Source organism: Diorhabda carinulata, chromosome X (genome assembly GCF_026250575.1).
Source record: "Diorhabda carinulata isolate Delta chromosome X, icDioCari1.1, whole genome shotgun sequence".
Taxonomy (NCBI): domain Eukaryota; kingdom Metazoa; phylum Arthropoda; class Insecta; order Coleoptera; family Chrysomelidae; genus Diorhabda; species Diorhabda carinulata.
The window spans coordinates 64,359,301-64,377,551 of NC_079472.1; the positions used below are offsets into that span (position 1 = coordinate 64,359,301).

The 18,251-nt window shown below is 34.3% G+C and overlaps 1 protein-coding gene across 7 annotated transcripts in view; it reads left to right on the forward strand.

Annotated features, from left to right (window-relative positions):
• The window catches only part of LOC130902495 (uncharacterized), a 212,283-nt gene that overhangs the window by 172,908 nt on the left and 21,124 nt on the right, over positions 1-18,251 (forward strand). For 4 of the 7 annotated variants that reach the window (XM_057814686.1, XM_057814689.1, XM_057814688.1 and 1 more), the window contains exons 3-4: positions 8,830-8,923; positions 13,882-14,240. In XM_057814686.1, the coding sequence (XP_057670669.1) occupies positions 8,830-8,923; positions 13,882-14,240 (453 nt within the window). The remainder of the gene's footprint in view (positions 1-8,829; positions 8,924-13,881; positions 14,241-18,251) is intronic. The other 3 variants (XM_057814687.1, XM_057814685.1, XM_057814690.1) reach the window with 1 other exon arrangement.

Sequence of the window (18,251 nt, forward strand, 5' to 3'; positions counted from 1 at the left end):
AGTATCTGTTAAATGTATCAACCTAGATAGAGCAGCCTAGGAATACTAACAGGTGTCCTGTTGGGGCACTGTCATTTAAATAGACACCTGAAAACTCTAGACAACTCTCTCGAACTATAAAACACAACGGAATTCCAGAGCAGTACACCTGGAAGGAAAAGAAATAGAAAAGGAGAATCTCTGGCAGCCATCTCACATTATGAATATGATTAATAGATCCGCTGTAAATTATGAGTATCCCCTGTATTACAGATCCAAAGACAGATTAGATATTGGCATTCTGCTCTAAGCAGAGATTAAGAACTGTTCGTTTCAAAAATGAAACTAAACCTGAAACAAATTCTCTCAATGCTTCATCTTCGATTTATATGTATTCGTTTGAGCTTTGTAAAATTTTATTTGGTGAACTCTCACGGCCGTTCAGACTATTTGGTGGTTATTTTCGATGATATCACTAGGTGTCGCAGTTTTGGACCTGTCTAACGATTGGCGATCGCGTTTTTAAATACATCTCTGTCCCTTGCTAGATAAAACAATTTTCTGACGCTGAGATTTATCGATTCTTTTATGTTACGGAGCCAGGATTTCCGTTTTTCTTATCTTAATAATTGTCAACAGCTTTCTTTTGCGACCAATGCGTTTCAGTACTTCGTCGTTGGTGATTCTGTCAGCCCAGGGTAACTTCAAGATACGTCTATAGAGATAAATCTCAAATGCTTCAAGGTTTTTGATCATTTGAGCTTTCAAGGTCCTCACTGACCACACTTAACATTCCATGAATCCTATTCTGATGTGGAGGTTCAGATTTCTGTTTGTAAACATTGAGGAGTACTTGACAAATGTCGAGCTTCTTCAATTCTGATCTTGATTTCTTCGTCTGGCTCCGTTAAGAACAGCTACCTAAAATTTTTCGGTCGTAATTTGCATATACGTATTTTTTTTTTCAAAAATAGACAGATTTATTCTCGATTATCTCCATTTTCAGAAAAATCTTATGATTTTATGAAATGGCGTCCAAACAAAGTATATTTGTGATTTTCGTGTAATCAAAGAATCAATATTTGCATTATTATTTTTATACGACTTATTTTTTCGTACATTTCCACTCACGATTTCTATAGAGAGATTTCTAGAGAATGTTTTGAAAGACCCAAAGGATGATAAAACAGGATTACGCACAGGAAAGGAAGGAAGCAAAGAAAATGTGCAGAGAAAGAAAGCGAAAGCATCTAGAGGACAAACTGAAAAAATTGGACAGATGGAGGGAATATTTAAATGAACTACTAAACGATGAAACAAGAATACGACGAATTTGAAGAAGAGGAGACACTGAATGAATCAGTCTCGTTAGAGGAAACAACATCGAAAATTAAAGTAGCGGAAGTAATAAATGATATGAAGAATGGCAAAAGTGTCGGTAGAAATGGAATTCCAATAGAAGTCACATTCCACTGCCGGACCCTGAATAATATTAATAGATAATCAAAGTTATCACTCTATACTAGAAGAATAATTGCCTACAACCAAGTGGTCGAAAAAGGATTTACAGAATTGGATAAGTTCAAAAAATATTAAGTAGATAAACGGTGGCTTGATCACAACTATATTATGGACAAAATCTTTCAACTGTCTACTAAAAGAAGGCGATGGATTGGAATGGAATGCTTTATTTTAATATTCTCTCATTCTCTCAGAACGCTTTTCACAATTTTCTCTAAAAAATAACGTAAAATGAGGATTCTAAAATAGCACTTGCAAACTATACATCTACTTTTGCTAATAAAATCTTTATTACCAGAAACTAACAGCTGTAACTCGTCACTGTCTAGAGTATTTTTTTAACAAAGTTGAATTAGAAACAAGAGACCGTTTCATTTTATGAGTACGTACATGACCACGTAAACTAGCCGTATATCTTTATAATAACTAAGTACAAGAACGTTATCCTTCTACTCGTGAACACATGAGGAATTTTTTTACGTCGTTAGTTCAATGTAACCGGCTAGACATCTTTTTGTTGCTTGTTTCCTAACTTGGTAACACAACTATTCGACTTTGTATGGATTTTAAATCGAAAAAAATTACGGGGATGTTTAAGTAAATTCATAAATATTTTGGATTTTGTTTTTTCAAAGTAAATAATCTAGGAACGAACTTCCGAAAAACGCCAAGAGGAACTGGAAGGTAAAAATGATAAATAAAAATTCGGTCAAAAAAGGCCTATTCGTGCCACGAGAAAGAAAAGAAAAATAGAAATACGATAGTAAACACGCCGGACCTAACCTAACCTAACCTAACCTGAAAAGCAATTTTATTCCACAAAAATTTATTCACTTTCCTCAACCTCTTCCATTAGAGGTCGATCATTCTTTTCAGGATACAAAAATTTTATATCTACAATGATTGCATGGAATCGATCCACATTTTTTCGCCGGACTTGCCATCTGCAGAGAAATTCACAAAGATGCTTCTTTATCAGCTCCATCAATGTTTCGGTAGTTCTAGAGTTATCAGGACATATTTCCAATCGGTAGCCGTCGCCGCCACGCTCGATCATTCCTAATATCCAATGAACCTCGACCATGCGCCCTTTATTGTATTCTGACGAAACTGTTGTTTCCAAGATTGAGGCCTCTTTTATCGTCCGTTCAAATGAAAATCCTTGTGAAAAACAATAGGTGATGATTATTCTTTGACGGACGTTAATGTGCAATCGTTCGAACCATGTGTCTGAATCTCTATGGTCGAACGGTCTGCCCTTGATTTATCCGAAACATCTGAAGTAGCCATAAACGGTACCATCATCATACCATTTAACAAATTGGTTGTGCTTGCTGCACCATCTATTGACTCGCACAAGACTATTATTAATGGCCCAAATTTTTTCTTGAGCCTCTGTTGACATAATTGTTGCTATTTTAAAAAGGTTCCATCTTTTTGGGAGGGTCTGTGGGATGATGTTATTTGTGAATAATGTGATAGCCTAAAAATGAAAAATTAATCATCAATTGACGAAACATTAGATTATTTAATAACTACTAATATTTTTGAAAGTATTTCTTTTAATTTTAACTCAAAAAACCAAACCTCAAAAAATGTTTTAACCTTGCAATGTTTTATTAACCACTAATTCAATGAACGAGCAAAATGGCGGATATTTCTGCTCCTACTTACCTGCGTACGAAATGACCGCGATTTTCGACCTTGCGAGGTCGCGGGAATTTCAAAAATATCGACGTCACCTGTAAAATTTCATTGGCATTTTTCGGAAGTTCAACCCAATCTAGGAGTAATTCTTTAGGACAAGACATGGAAGTTTCCAAGTTATCATTAACCTAAGATAGGAATGAATTATAGTTCGGTCAACTTAGACATTCGAAGTTACATGATTTCCCACAAAGCTGAAAATCAGTTTCAAATACTTAGAATCAAAAGTAAAATTTGTTCCTCAAAAATTTTATTCAATGTCGGTCTATATACAGGGTTTGTCCGGAAAGTAATAGGACTGATTTTCTTCCGCCGCGATTGTACTTCAGAGCGTGCGCGCACCGACTGGATTCGGTAGAGGGCGTTCCTAGCTAACAAACGAGCGGCTGGTCAGTTGTCTCCGAGCACCTGTAGAGTCAGGACAGGCATTTTCGCGCGACGTGTTTCTGTGAGTTGTGCAAGCCGAAAATGCAGCGTTCGTTAGAGCAGAGGTACGCGATTAAATTCTGTGTGAAACTCGGTAAATCTGCGACAGAGACGTTTGATATGATCAAGCAGGCTTACCCAGATGTTGCTTTAGCAAGAAGTGGTGTGTTTCGGTGGCACCAGGCCTTTTTGGAGGGCCGGGAAGAGGTCGCCGATGAAAACCGTGCTGGAAGACCTTCGACTTCGACAAACACCGACAATGTGACTCGTGTGCGCAAAGTTTTGAACACAGACCGTCGACTAAGTATTCGTTTGATTGCCCAGATGTTAAATTTACCAAAATCTGTGGTTCATGACATTGTGACGGAGCACCACGACAACGCCCCGGCTCACACCGCCTTTCTTGTGAACAGCTACCTGACTAAGGCCGGCATTCCAACGCTTCCGCAGCCGCCGTACAGCCCAGATGTGGCCCCCCCCGGACTTTTTTTTGTTTCCTCGCCTGAAAAGGCCGATGAATGGCAAGCATTTCGAGACGACAGAGGGGATCCAAGCAGCATGCACCGCGGCTCTCAAGGCTATTCCGGAGAATGCCTTCCGTGACGCCTTCAATGCTTGGAAATCGCGCTGGCAGCGCTGCATCGACGCAGAAGGAGCCTATTTTGGAAGTTTTTAAAGAATTGTAACGATTGGCTCAATAAATTTTTTTAAATCGACTCAGTCCTATTACTTTCCGGACAAACCCTGTATGTGGGAGAGTTAATAAAAAATCGTAGGATCAATTTGATTATCCACTTTTGGGTCATCCTGTATGAGCACTACTATTCCAAAATTAGTTGTCATGAAATTATTTGCAATTATTAGGCATACTTCTTTCGAAAGTCTCATTAGTGTATTTTTGTTTATTTATAGTTTAATTGTCAAATTAATTATATGTTTTTTGCCTCATTAATTGGTTCTAAAATTATTGGGTGATATATATAAATAGTATATAATCCGGTAATTTTATACTCTAGGCTCTAGAAAATCGAAAAATCATCCGATTTCGATGATTTATTTCAAAATCTTCGTTTTTACGGCGGATTTACGAAAAAAATTATGGAGAAAAACTGAAAACTTATAATGGTTTCCGGTCTTCAGATGTTTATGAAAATGCACTCATTCTATCATAATTGTTGATAACTTTTTTCTAAATAATCAAATGCAGTTGTTATATTTTTTTTCGTATTCTATACTAAAAAACGAACAAATTGAAAAACAATTTACACAAAAATGTTGATTTATCATGTTTTTACAATTAAAAATAATAACAATTTTTCTTAAAATTGACCTTTTCTCACATATAATCGTTTGTACCTTTTTTATCAAGTAATCATTAAAGTTATATGAACAAAAACATTCTTAAAATCACTTATTGTAATCAACTGTACAATATTAAAAGATAACTTTGAAAAATTGAAAATTTTCACCATTAAAAAAAATGATATCTTACTGTTGGTTGACTGTTGGGGATAAAAAATGAATAAACAAACATTTTTCAATTTTATTTTTCCAAAATGTTTGTGTTTTTGTGTACATTAACAAAAAAATATACGAACTGCGTTTGATGCTTTGTAAAAAAGTTATGAACGATTATATACGAAGAAGTGCGTTCATGATCAAATTTAAAGTTATAAAACTATATGAAATCTCCAGGTGAGATATTTCCCATATTTTTTTCCATAAATCTACCGTAAAAACGAAGATTTAAAAAAAAATTCATCGAAATTAGATGATTTTTTGATTTTATACAGTGAAACTTGGTTAAGTGAGACATCAAGGGACCTGCACTGTCGTTTCACTTATAGAGGTATTCCACTTAATAAAGTTTTAATAAAAAAAAATAGTACTTAAAGGTAATCATACAAATTTATGTAATCAACAAAAATATTCAAGCACGTTTTTACACGTAATATGTACTCAACGAAAAGAGCTGAGCTCTTAAATATATGATGATGATGTACGAATATGGAAACAGAATGTATCAATTATAAAACTCTGTCATTTTAGTTTGTCGTTTGGAAGTATCAGCCATCAGATGTTTTTCGATGTTATAAATTTTATCAAATATGCTTTGGTCACCAATTGATGACATTTCAAAATAACTGTGCAAAGTTTCTAGTGCTTTTACTGCTTCGCGTTTAGAAATTTTTACTAAATTTACTTCCGCGCTCATTTCATCGTCTTCTTCTTCATTTTCCAATGAAGAAGACGAGAAGGCATGAACAATGTCGCTTTCATTAAGTTCACCTGAAACTATTAAACCGTCATCGACGTTTATAAAATCTTGGAATGTTGGTTGTTGATTATTGTCGTTGCTGATGGCTAAGTTCCAATCTTCAGGATCAGTTTCTAAATTTTCGTCCTCCTCTTGTGAGCTTTCAGCTTCAGTTACTTCAGATTTAAATCCAGATTTTTTAAAGCAGTTTGCTATAGTAGTTTTGGTCACAGAAAACCAAGCTTTCCTAGCAAACCTCATCGCCTGAAGAATATCGATTTGTGGGCACTGATTGTCTTCTATAGATTTAATAACATGTCGAACAACTTCTTTTCTGTAATAAATTTTGAAATTGTTGATGATGCCTTGATCCATTGGCTGCAATTTACTTGTCGTATTCGCAGGCAGATACACGAGTTTAATGTGGCTTAGATCGGGCATATTATTGTGAGCAGTACAATTGTCCACAAACATTAAAATTTTTCGCTTCTGGGCTTTCATTTCTTGGTTTAAATTCTTCAACCAATCAGAAAAAATAATGGATGTCATCCATGCCTTTTTATTATTTTGGTAATTCACAGGCAGTTTTAACACATTTGAAACATCGCGGAGACTTGGATTTTCCGATTAATAGGATAGACAACATTTCAGTTCCTGACATGTTAGCACCTAGAAGTATTGTAATGCGCTCTTTACTGAGTTTCCCGCCATGACAAGGCTCACCTTTTAAGGTAAAAGTTTTATCGGGTAGACACTTGTAAAATAAACCCGTTTCGTCTGCGTTCAAAATATCATCAGCAGAATAATTGCGTAATAGAAGTGGTAGGTCTTCAATCCATTGGCTACGTTTGTTAACATCAACAGCGTTACTTTCTCCACAAATTGCTTTGAAAACTATACCGTTTCTTTTCTTAAACCCTTCCATCCAACCATTGCTGCTACAAAAATTATGAATATCGAGCCTTCGCGCGAAATCTTGTGCCGTTTCTTTAATAATCGGTCCACTTACCGGAACGTTTTTGTTACGAAGTTGCTTGACCCATGTTAGCAAACACTGTTCAAGTTCAGGATATTCTGATAAACGTACACGTTTTAGTTTTCCTTGTCCTTCAGAACATTGTGATTCAATTTTATGTTTACTCTGAATTATTCTACAAAGAGTAGATTTTGGCACATTAAATTCGGCACAAACTTCTTCGCGTGTCTTCCCACTTTCATAAACGGATATTAACTTCAGTTTTTCACGTAATGATAACGATTGTAGCTTTCGTTTTGGCATTTTTCAAATAAACATCTGTATGATAGTAAAGAGAAACTAAAACTGAAGGTAATTGAAGCTCAAAATTTGTCTTACGTACTTGAAATTATGTGTGGAATTTGTGGATAGAATAAGAATGAGTAAACAAACAATATTATCTCAGTTACAGAGGTTTATGCATATAAAATTTACTCGCTGTCTCAGTTATAGAGGTAACTATGATGATAAATCGAAAGAATAAATCCCAGATATAGAGGCTTACCTCGTCCCACTAATAGAGGTAATTCAGTGCCAAAGTGTTGGGACCTCAGCATGAGTTCCAGTTATGGAGGTTTCTCATTTATCCAGGTCCCACTTAACCGAGTTTCACTGTATATCCAAAAAACGAGGGAACCGCGAAAGTATAAAATTATCCATTTCTGATATTCATAAATCGGATAGAAATCGAAACTGTATAAATCTCTCATTCACGTTAGCGCCATTTTGAATTTCAAGGATTTGATTTTGGTTTATTACTATAAATAAGAATAGATACAGTATTTTGAAATTTTTTAAAAACTATTCGTTGAAATATTATATGACGTGAAATTTCTCAAAATTTTTTGCCCGACCATTAATATAACAGATGAAAAAACTCAAATGTCGAGTCCACTAAGCTGTACTTCGAAATACGTTACCACCTTCAGCGGAATCTTTGGAGAATTCAACAAAATGATTGAGGAACGATAATTTTTAAGTGCAAAGAAAAACAAGTTACAATTTTTGAAATGACTGGATGGAATCAGTTTCAAAATATTTTGATCCGATTTAATTTCGAATAGATCATCCTTTCAACTCACCTAAAATTTGTTTTGTCATCTAGTTTCAAAACCGTTTAATTTTTTAAGATTTTTATCGCGAATTTTCTCACTATGGACTAAATATAATTAAGTACATTGCAGTTTAGGTTAATTATCCATACGAAGACATCAATCAAAAAATAGGGAATGTTATATTGATTATACAGTATTTTATAAAGTTAATTATAGAGCGCTCAATTCGTCTCGTAGATTTTAGAAACAACGTATTCGATTTCGAACAAGATTAGCACTTTGTAAATAATTAGATTGCTAAAACAAACGTGGCCGGTTATAGAATGAAGTGGTTGATTAAAATAAAATCAAATTCGATATTAGTGAGGACATTAATGTTATTACTGGGGCGTTTATCGAAATTTGAGCAGAATGATTAAGTTTCTTAGCATATTTCATAAATGAGGCTGTCTAGATCAATTATTCAACGACTATTTTCACATTTTTATGCAACTTTTGTGTTCAAAAGTTTGTGGAAATATTCTTCTGGTTTCTGGAACTATTTCATAGAATATATTTTAAATTAAAAAGTCGGTTCAAAATGAAGATTTAATTTTTGATATGATATTTTTTAATATTTGGAATGGTTTTTGGTTGTAAAAGTATGAAATTACCTACAATCCATAAAATCTGATGCTATAATTATTTATGGATTCAAATTAATCAAACCATTTCCATATTTTTCATTAGCGAAACTTTTTACTGGTACAATAGTTTCAATCGACTTGTAAAACCAGGTCGCCAAAGTTTACATTGTTTTGTTTTTATTTTTAGACTATTAGGTCATTCGCAAAAAGTGTTGAATATCTTCGTTTTTTATTTTGTTTCAGTAGCAGCGGTGACGACGTTCAACGTTCCATCGAGTTGTTAGATCGAGTGCTCTCCGAATTCGATGATGTGGAAAATGCGAATCAGGTTCAAAACGTAAGTATCGACTATCGAGATATACATTCCGTTTTTTAATATTTTCCTCATAAACGGAAAACGGGATCTTTTGTTCACTTTTATGATTACAAGGAAAATAATTGTTTAGACCTTTAGTATTATATTTTTGTTTATTTCATTCACATTCGAAACCATTCGACATGGATCATTTAAATGTTTCATTAAGAAGTGATGAGTTTAGTATATCTCTTGAATTACTATTATAAGAACTGATAATTATCAGTAGTAATAAAATTTTTTGTAATAGATTTCGCATAAGCAACAAGCTCTGAAAATTTTTGAGAAATGTTGGAGAACAAAAAATTATTTAAAGGTGTCATGGGGAGGGAGAATATGTGACAAGGGGCAGGGGGTAAAAAGTTTTATGATGAATTACTACTAATTAAATTAGTCTTCTATTATTTTCAAATAGTCGTTTGTTTGTTTTTTGATTATCTGAAATATTGGACATTACGTTGATTTGATTATTCAATAAATGTTTTCTCTCGATTATTTTCAAATACTACATGCATTAATTTAAAAAATGTGTCACGTCACATCAGGAGGGACGATTATGAAAATGTAACAACCTTTGACAAGGACGTGGGGAGAGATTCGAAAGTCCTAAAATTCTTGTGACGTAATTTATGGATGGCCCTTTAAGTAAAGATCCAGATGTGTTAGTTTCTATAAAAGATGTATTTCCAAATAGCATTTTGTTAATAATTTGAATATGATCTTCCTCAATATTCAGGTGTAGTTCTTCAAATATTAATTGCAGATTATAAAAACTGGTTCGAAACCCTTACCGACAATTTTGTTTGATCTACCATAGGCGCAGATACCTTATTTTATAAGTTTATTATTTTTATAAATACTTTTGAAAATATGTATATTTTATGCGAGAAAGTTTTCGATAAATTGGACGGCATTATACGCCGATATTTAGACAGATGCATTTATTGTAGTCCTACTTGGAAATTGGAAAAAAATCATTATTATACCTCGGTAACTTGCTACAATTGAATATTAAATTATAAAACATAAATAGACGAGTAAAATGAACCTGTCTGTGAGTGCGTTTGGTTTAAACGGGGTACTAGATGAGACTGACCCCTTTTTGTACCCCATCCATTTTTTTATCTGGAAAACGAAATTTCAACGCAAAATTCATAAAGGAAAATAAATTGTTTGCAAATATAACAAAAATAAACATTTCAATTCGAAAGTATCTGTATAGATAATCATTTAATTGAATTGAATTTGATAACAGTTTTTCCAAAGCTCTTGACGGTCTGCTACTAGAACTAATCTGACAGGATTAACGTTGTTGCCGTTGTTTTCTATTGAAACTTTGCTTTCAGTACATATTCTTCAATCACCTTGGCTGAATATAGGGTTATATTCAATTCGATTTGTTAGGAAACCATGTTTGTTTGATTTCATACAAAAAATTCTGTAAAGAAAGTGATTACTACGTTGATGATATAATAAAAAAGGCAAGTCTTACACACGCCAAAGTTCCATCTGGTACTTAGCCCATATTACGAGGATGGTCCCAAAAAACCTGGCCCAATAAAGAAAACACGATAATTTTGGAAAGAAATATATTTGTTTTTTAACGTAATCTCCTTTTAGCTCTATACACTCTTCCCAGCGATGTTCAATAAGTTCGATATCCTTTTTATAATAAGAATCGTCAAGATCCTCAAAATAGCCATCAACTGCCGATATCACCTCTTCATTATTCAAAAATCTTTGACTGCCGCGCCAAGTCTGAGAACATAAAATAATCCAAGAAAGCTAAATCTAGCAAATAGGTTGCATGAGGCAGCAAATCAAACTTTAATTCATTAATTTTGGCCCTTGCAATAACGGACGTGTGAGCTGAGGCACAGTTTTGATGATCAAACGTTGCAATAAATTCGCATAATCATTGCCATTGATAGTTTCTCCTTTTTCAAGGTAGTCAATGGAAATTATCCAACGCGTATCCCAAAAACCAACGCCATGACCTTTCTTGCAGATGGAATGATCTTTGCATTCTTTGGAGCCGGTTCTCCATTTCCAGTCCATTGTGTTGATTGCTCTTTTGTCTCGGTTGTGTAGTGATGAACCCACGTTTCATCCAGAGCTATGAAACGGCGCCAAAATTCGGCTTTATTTCTGTGGAACATTGCCAAATATTCCGCTTTGTGGGTTTTCTTCAACATTCTGGTCTACGCAGGTCGTACGGCCTTGTTTGAATCCTGCTAACCAATATTTCACTATTGCTAACGATGGAGCAGTCTTATCCAGAGTGGAATCTAGTTCATTGATTGAGCTACTGCTTTTCAAATAAAAGTTTTGTACCACATAACGATGACCAATTTTTTTCATGTTTACAAATTCACTGAAAACATTCACTATTCACTCAAATAACGTGGCGTCTTCAAACTTGAAACATTTGAAGTATAGATTGTGTACTTTCTAATACCGTGGTATTTTTCTGGCAAATACCGCCATCTCTAGGTCAGGGCAGGTACTCCTGGGACCATCCTCGTATGCTTTTTTTAATACAGAAGAAATATGTTTTGTGAAAACAGTGCATTTATTTTAATTTTAATTTTAATTTTAATCAATTTTATGAAACAGTGCATCTCTTTGAAAAGATCGTATTTTTCTGCATTTTAGAGGCCAGTAGTTGACACATTGTTTTACTTTCTATTGTTATAAACAACAATAACAATAATTTATTGATAAAATTATTCATTTTTCGTACGTACAAAATTAAAAAGTTGTACTTAAATTGTTGAGGCGTACATCAAGTTCGTTACGCATTTTAAGCACTTAATTTTCCTCTAAAAAGCCAAATTAGATTTCAATTATATGACAATTTTCTCTGCTTAAGAGTCACCATCTTCTTCACTTTCAGTTTAATTTTGAAATGTGGGGAAGGAAATGCGTAAAGCGGAGAAGGGTTTGTTAAATTTCAATTTAAAAAAAAATAGTGATTCCGGTTTAAGTTATTGAAGCGAAATATTCAAAGGGTGAATGTTGAAATTGATAAAAAGTATGTTCATTTTCGTCAATTTTGATTAGGAAAATCAATTAACCCATTAATACCCAGAACTATGAAAATGTTTTACAATGAAACAGTAAATGTTGAAAAATGATGAAATCTGACCAAAAAACATATCTTTGAATTGCAGTTCATGATTTTGATCCTGGGTCGTTAACGATCCCTTAGGTACTTATAGCAACAAATAAAAAATAACGTAATTTATATTTACGTAGATGTAATTGAAGCACAATTTGTAGACTTGATCAAAACATTTATCGTGTAGTGGAACTAGACAACTCTCGCAAGAATCTTATTCTGTCTGTTGGCAGATTATCCAGTGAGATCCTTTCGAAGTGGTACAATACACAGAAACCTTTTTAAAGCCTCGTAATTTTTGGTTAGTTTACTTCCATATGTTTTCAGGATATAGTGTGAAATATCTCTCATATACGTAAGAACAGGCTAACTGATTAGCACCTCCCATTTATGTGTTGAACATTTTTATTACATGCCGTTGGGCCACATTTATTTCCTTCTTGTCTTTAACCGAGAAACTTTTACATTTTTGATGGGCTAAACACCATACTGACTTGACAATAGGGTTTTATTATAAAAATTATTCTACATCCGAATGCTTCCCTTCAATGTACTCCCCTCTCGTCGCCACACACCTTTCCATACTTGTTTTCCATTGATCGGTGCAGTGCTGGATATCTTCTTTGGTGAGTGCCTTTAAGAGCTCTGCCGTTTTTTGCTTTACCGCTTCTAAATACTCAAATCGGGTCCCTTTCAAAGCAGATCTTTTTCTAACCTTTCAAGAAAATCTGAGGAGACCCGTTGACCCAAGATCTTTTGGTCAGGAGTCAGATTTTTAGGCACCAGCTTCGTACAGACTTTTGTCATGTGTAATTCCTTGTGTAAAATTTTTCTAACCGTTTCTTTATCGGCGTTTACCGCCTTGGCAATCATCCGGATGCTCATTCGAAGATCTGCACGCACAATTTGGTTGATATTGGTCACAGGGCGACCTGGGCGCTGGTCATTTTCAGTGCTCTCTAGGCTCTCACTGAAGCGCTTACAGCACTCAAAAACACGCTCACGAGATTGAGAATTGTTCCACAACTATTTATAGCACTCAGTCGGATTTTTATTTTCACTTCAACGAGAAATTTGAGATTGATACGTTGCTCATGGTTTTCGGCACGAGAAAAAACTGTGTAGCTCCGAAAATCTGACTGAAATTCAGACATCAACTTCGATAACGTAAGAAGTTAACAAAATATAATTAAACACGTAAACCAGGATATTCTTTATCAAAAATATCAGCAAATTTTTGCACTCATTCATCAAGACCTTGACTTTCTATATTCCTTTCTTGGCCTTTTCAACAATCCTTCTGTTGTCAACATGTTAGGGGGAGAGCTTAGTATATGCCTTCTGGAATAATTTGAATACCATCCTTGTCAAAATTTTTGGCATCCTTTAGCAGTTTAGCAGCTGAATATGGTTTTTCTCTAAAAAATCAGAGTTGTAAATTGTTTGACAGATAGCCAAGGGTTGTTAACGACCCGACAAACAAAAACGGTTTATCATTCACGTACATCGCACTGAAATAAAAGAAAATGAAGACACATTTTCACAAGAACATCTAACAAAGATCTAAATATCAATATATGAACAAACTAATAACATGAAAGATACTTACCAATGATAGTTTGGTAACGCGAGTCGCGTGTGTTGAAGCACTTACCTTTTTTTAAGAAAGCCCTACACTATCAAACGGCTTCACCTCCGACTAGATCTTTTTATTAAAATTCACTCAGTCGAAACGGAGAATTCGGGCAGTGTATGTTGCGAACCTTTGCGAGTACAGTTGTGGTGTTAAATACAGATATGGTGTTCCTCTTTTTTTCAGATTCAGCAGATTACTACCTCTACATCCACACCTCAACTACGCCACCATCAAACCACCAATAACCACCATAATTCAACAGCTCCTAGTAGTGGTACAACAACGACAACGCCAGACGACGAGAGTCCTTCACTGGGTGGTCACCAATCGGAAGACGACGGATACATGAGTATGAACGGTCGGAAAGCAAAATTTAATCTTTCTTTCAAACCACTCGCAGAACATCATGAAAATCCCCCGCCTCCTCTATTATCGCCGCACCAATTAAGATCTCCTACGACATTAGTTAGACCAGGAGATCCGGATGATTTTCCACCGCCTCCCGAGGAAGCGCAAAGGTTGATTGCTACGTTGCTACCAAAGTAAGTACCTGGTTTTGGTATTATACAATATACAAGGAAATATCAACGACGTTTACTGTGTGTCCAGATTTTTGTAAAATATCAAAAATATATATTGTCCTGTGCAAAAGTATAAACTCGATAGGAAAAGTCATTGTTTTCGGACTTTGAGTGACAAAAGATATTATTTCGTATTTAATTAAGCTACTAATTATAATTTTTCTTGGAAATTTAATAATATTGTTGAGATTAGCTCCACTTATCACAAAAAAAATATAAACTTCAAAGTTTTCTTTAATAAGTGAATTTACTTCAATAATAAGATCTATAATGTCATTTTTTGCTGGTATCTTTTCTCAAGCTACTGTTTTTCTTTGTACTTATCAATATTTTGGATTCCTGGCTTCTGAAGATTATAGACTATTTTTGTTATAATTCGTCGCAAATTATCTATTGAGTTGAGATCCGAGCTAAGGACACAACACACTTGTTAGTGCGCGAAAATCGTCGATCCACTTGCTCTTTCTAGTAAGGTTAGGTTAGGTGAGGTGAGGTTAGGTTAGGTGAGGTTAGATTAGGTGACTATATGTCCTGGATTGGCCGGGACAGTCCCCGATTTCCACCTTACGTCCTGGATTTTTGTGGAAGTAATATTTGTCGCGAACTCAGGTTTTTTGTCACGGATTGTCCCGAATTTTTGAAAAGGTTATATCAAAATACACAGCACACTTGAAATCGTTTGAAGCATACAGTGAACTTTCGATTCTACGATTGCTCTTCCATCTGACGTTCTGAGACATGATGTTTATTGTAGGCGCTGGAAATCAGTGCTTCGTAAGGGCGCTTGTGGACGCCCGTTTTTTTCACCGAATAACGGACCATCAATAAACGGCTATCCTTGTATACATATATTTTTTTGACCGGATGGATGTTACCTGGGACTGCGCTAGTTAATAGTTTCGAACTGGTAATCAGAGATTACGCACGTGTGAAATGTACACCACGGCGATTCCGGCAAAAAAACGCTCTGTTGTCCGGTTAAAAAAACGGACGTCTACAAGGGCTCTTATACATCGTGTATCTGAGCGTTAGGTGGAAGAGAAAACGCAGAATCGTGGTAGTTGCACAGTACGGAGAGATCTCCTTAGATCTCATGTTTTTGTCAACTTGAGTTTATCAGTTTAAGTTAATATTCAGATTGTCATTTTTATTTCCTTTCGTTAAAATATTTTCTTAATGAATAGTTTTTGGACAAATGACAAGACTCAACTTGAAACAGACACAATAAAAGCGATATTACTAAAGTTATTTATAAAGAAAATTGTACAGAATTATATGCAATCCTTCGAATCGAAAAATATGTACTGAAAAAGATCCATATTTTAGAAAAATATAAAAAGTTTTGTACTCAGTAATTCTGGTTAAAAAAAGTTGATTAACTTAAAAAAATACTGATTTTTATTATATCCTCAAATATTATTTGTTATGTATATTTTTTGAAAGAATAATTAAAAAAATCATATATAAGGTAATTAACTTAACTACCTGAGCGAATATTGAGATATGATACAACTACTTGCTCAGAAAATACGTCCAGACTGAGCCCAAAAGCCCTTTGATGTTTCGATAAAAACCCTCGGAGGAAGGGTAAACCAAATAGATTAAATACGATTAAAAACGCATTGAAAAATGCGCGGATACAGGAAAAGAATTAGTGAAGATTCAATCTGATGTCCGATCCAAATTCCCTACGTGGCCTGTGGGTCGCAGTAAACATAGCACCCTAATAAGAATACTCCTTTTGAGCGGCCATTGCGATTCGAAGACGGTAAATGATTTTTTAGACAAATTTTTGCCCACCCCATAATCTATTCATTAAATTTCAAAATAACAAATTTTAACAAATTTCTCTTGCATATCCTCAAGAGTTCCCAACTCGATTGAGTTGATGTAGGACAAATTGAACAGGGAAGTCAGAAATCAGGGTTTTAGTTCCATTTCACACCATTGGAATATCCTGAACAACAAATGGAGCCAAATAGACGACGATTATTTGTCGAAATTTTCTCAGAGAATGCCAAACTATAGGTTTGGCAAAAGCTTTTCATCGGTAGTGTACATAAACACAAGAAGTTGTCTAAATAATGATGTACTTCGAAAGTAGTGTTTTGTAATTTTTTTTTAAATACTTAGTTGATTGATTTCGTTTGTAGTTTGTTGAACTATGTAAACATAAGGAAATTTTATGTTATCCAGTTCAAATGTACGGAGCTATTTTTTTATGTACAAAGCAAAGTAATTAACGGAATATTTATTAGAATTTTCATTCATAAATCTTTTCTCTTACGTCTATTATATGAAAAGTCGAGAAAAAAAATCACATAATGGCACATTCACAGCACTGCAACGTATAATGCATACAATCTATTGTCCACTCATCTTTTTCGATCCCTTTTTTCTGCTGACACTTTTTATTAATTTTATATTTAGTGGATTTTTCACTTTTTTTATTTTTCGATGAAGTCGATAACTCGATCAAGGGAAGCGCCACATCTTCATCCGTAATTTGTAAGTTACATAAATTATTCGACGTTAAATATGTGGAATTCTGCGTACCTTCGTCACCGTCTCTTGTTCTATCTTCTATAGGCACAGCCGCAGATAGTAAACAAACACCTCCGCTACCATTTTGTATACCCACGTCTTTAGTAGTCGCTGGTATCGTTGAATTCGCCGTTCTACCATCTGGAAGTATGAAAATTTCGTTTTTGAGCGAATTTGGAGAATCGCCGGACATAGTTGTGACTTTTTTCGTTTGACGTTTGATGTGGGTCAGTGATGTTAGGTTAGAATCGAAAGGATACATCGGTGGGTGTTGAATAGAGACCTTATATTTTCGAAAATAATCCGATCGCGTATTATTCAAAAATAAAATATTTGCTTGATGAATGATATTTTGCCGATGTGATCTCACCGATGATTATATTAAATCATTTTTTTGACGTTTTGTCGAATTTTTTCATGACGAAACGGATAATTTGACAAATATAGTGTTATTTCATTAAACCAGTGCCGTTATGTTTTTGCAGAAATCTTGGCATCTCGTTACATCTACTTTAACAGATGATAAAGACAAATGTGGTAGCGGAAAATATAATTCACGAACCAGTAAATCATATCGGGGAGGTATAAATAAATAATATACGTGGCGTGTTACGAAAATACGCTCCGATTGGTCAAAGAGCAATCAAATCGGTTGGAGGGTCGACATGGCTTGAATTTGTTCTACAGCGTTCTGAATAAACCGACGTTTCCGTCGTTTGTACCGACATTTCAACTTTGTTTAGTGTCAAGAATATTTGTAGTTTTGATTTCTGGAGTTTGTTAATTGTGTTTACTTACTATAAAACGCCCGTAGAACGCGTCGAATTGAGTGATTAAATTAAGAGTAGAGAAATAAGAATTACAAAAACTTTATTTTAAACTAGTGTTAATAGTAGAATCGGTTTTTTTAAACGGGCGGAAGTTCAAGAAAGTGGGCTTTCGGAAAACTAAAAAAAAAACTATTTAAATCAAAATATTTCACTTGAAATATTTTTTAAAAAATATCAACATGTAAATAAATTCAATTTACAACAGGATTCAAAATTTTACATTGTATCTTTATTCATAATTTAGTTATACGGGGTCCAACGACGAGTTAAAACTATCTATACATGACAAAATCATGAAAATTTCTACGTTTGGGTTTTGATATATGATCTTTTTAAATAAAATATTTTCAAAGATGGCCGACTTCCGGTTCTACCGGAAGTCGACTGTAAATTTGTTATTTTAGATAGAACATCCTGTATATCAATACATTTTTGATATCTACGTAAAATTTTAGTATAGTTTTGTCTTAAAACTTTTTTCGAAAAATGCATACTTTTTGGGTTATTGATTTTTTTGTAGAAAATTTGACCGTTGCAGACCCTTATAAATTATTTTTTTACTTGGATACTCTTAAAGATATAAGGAGATAAACAATCA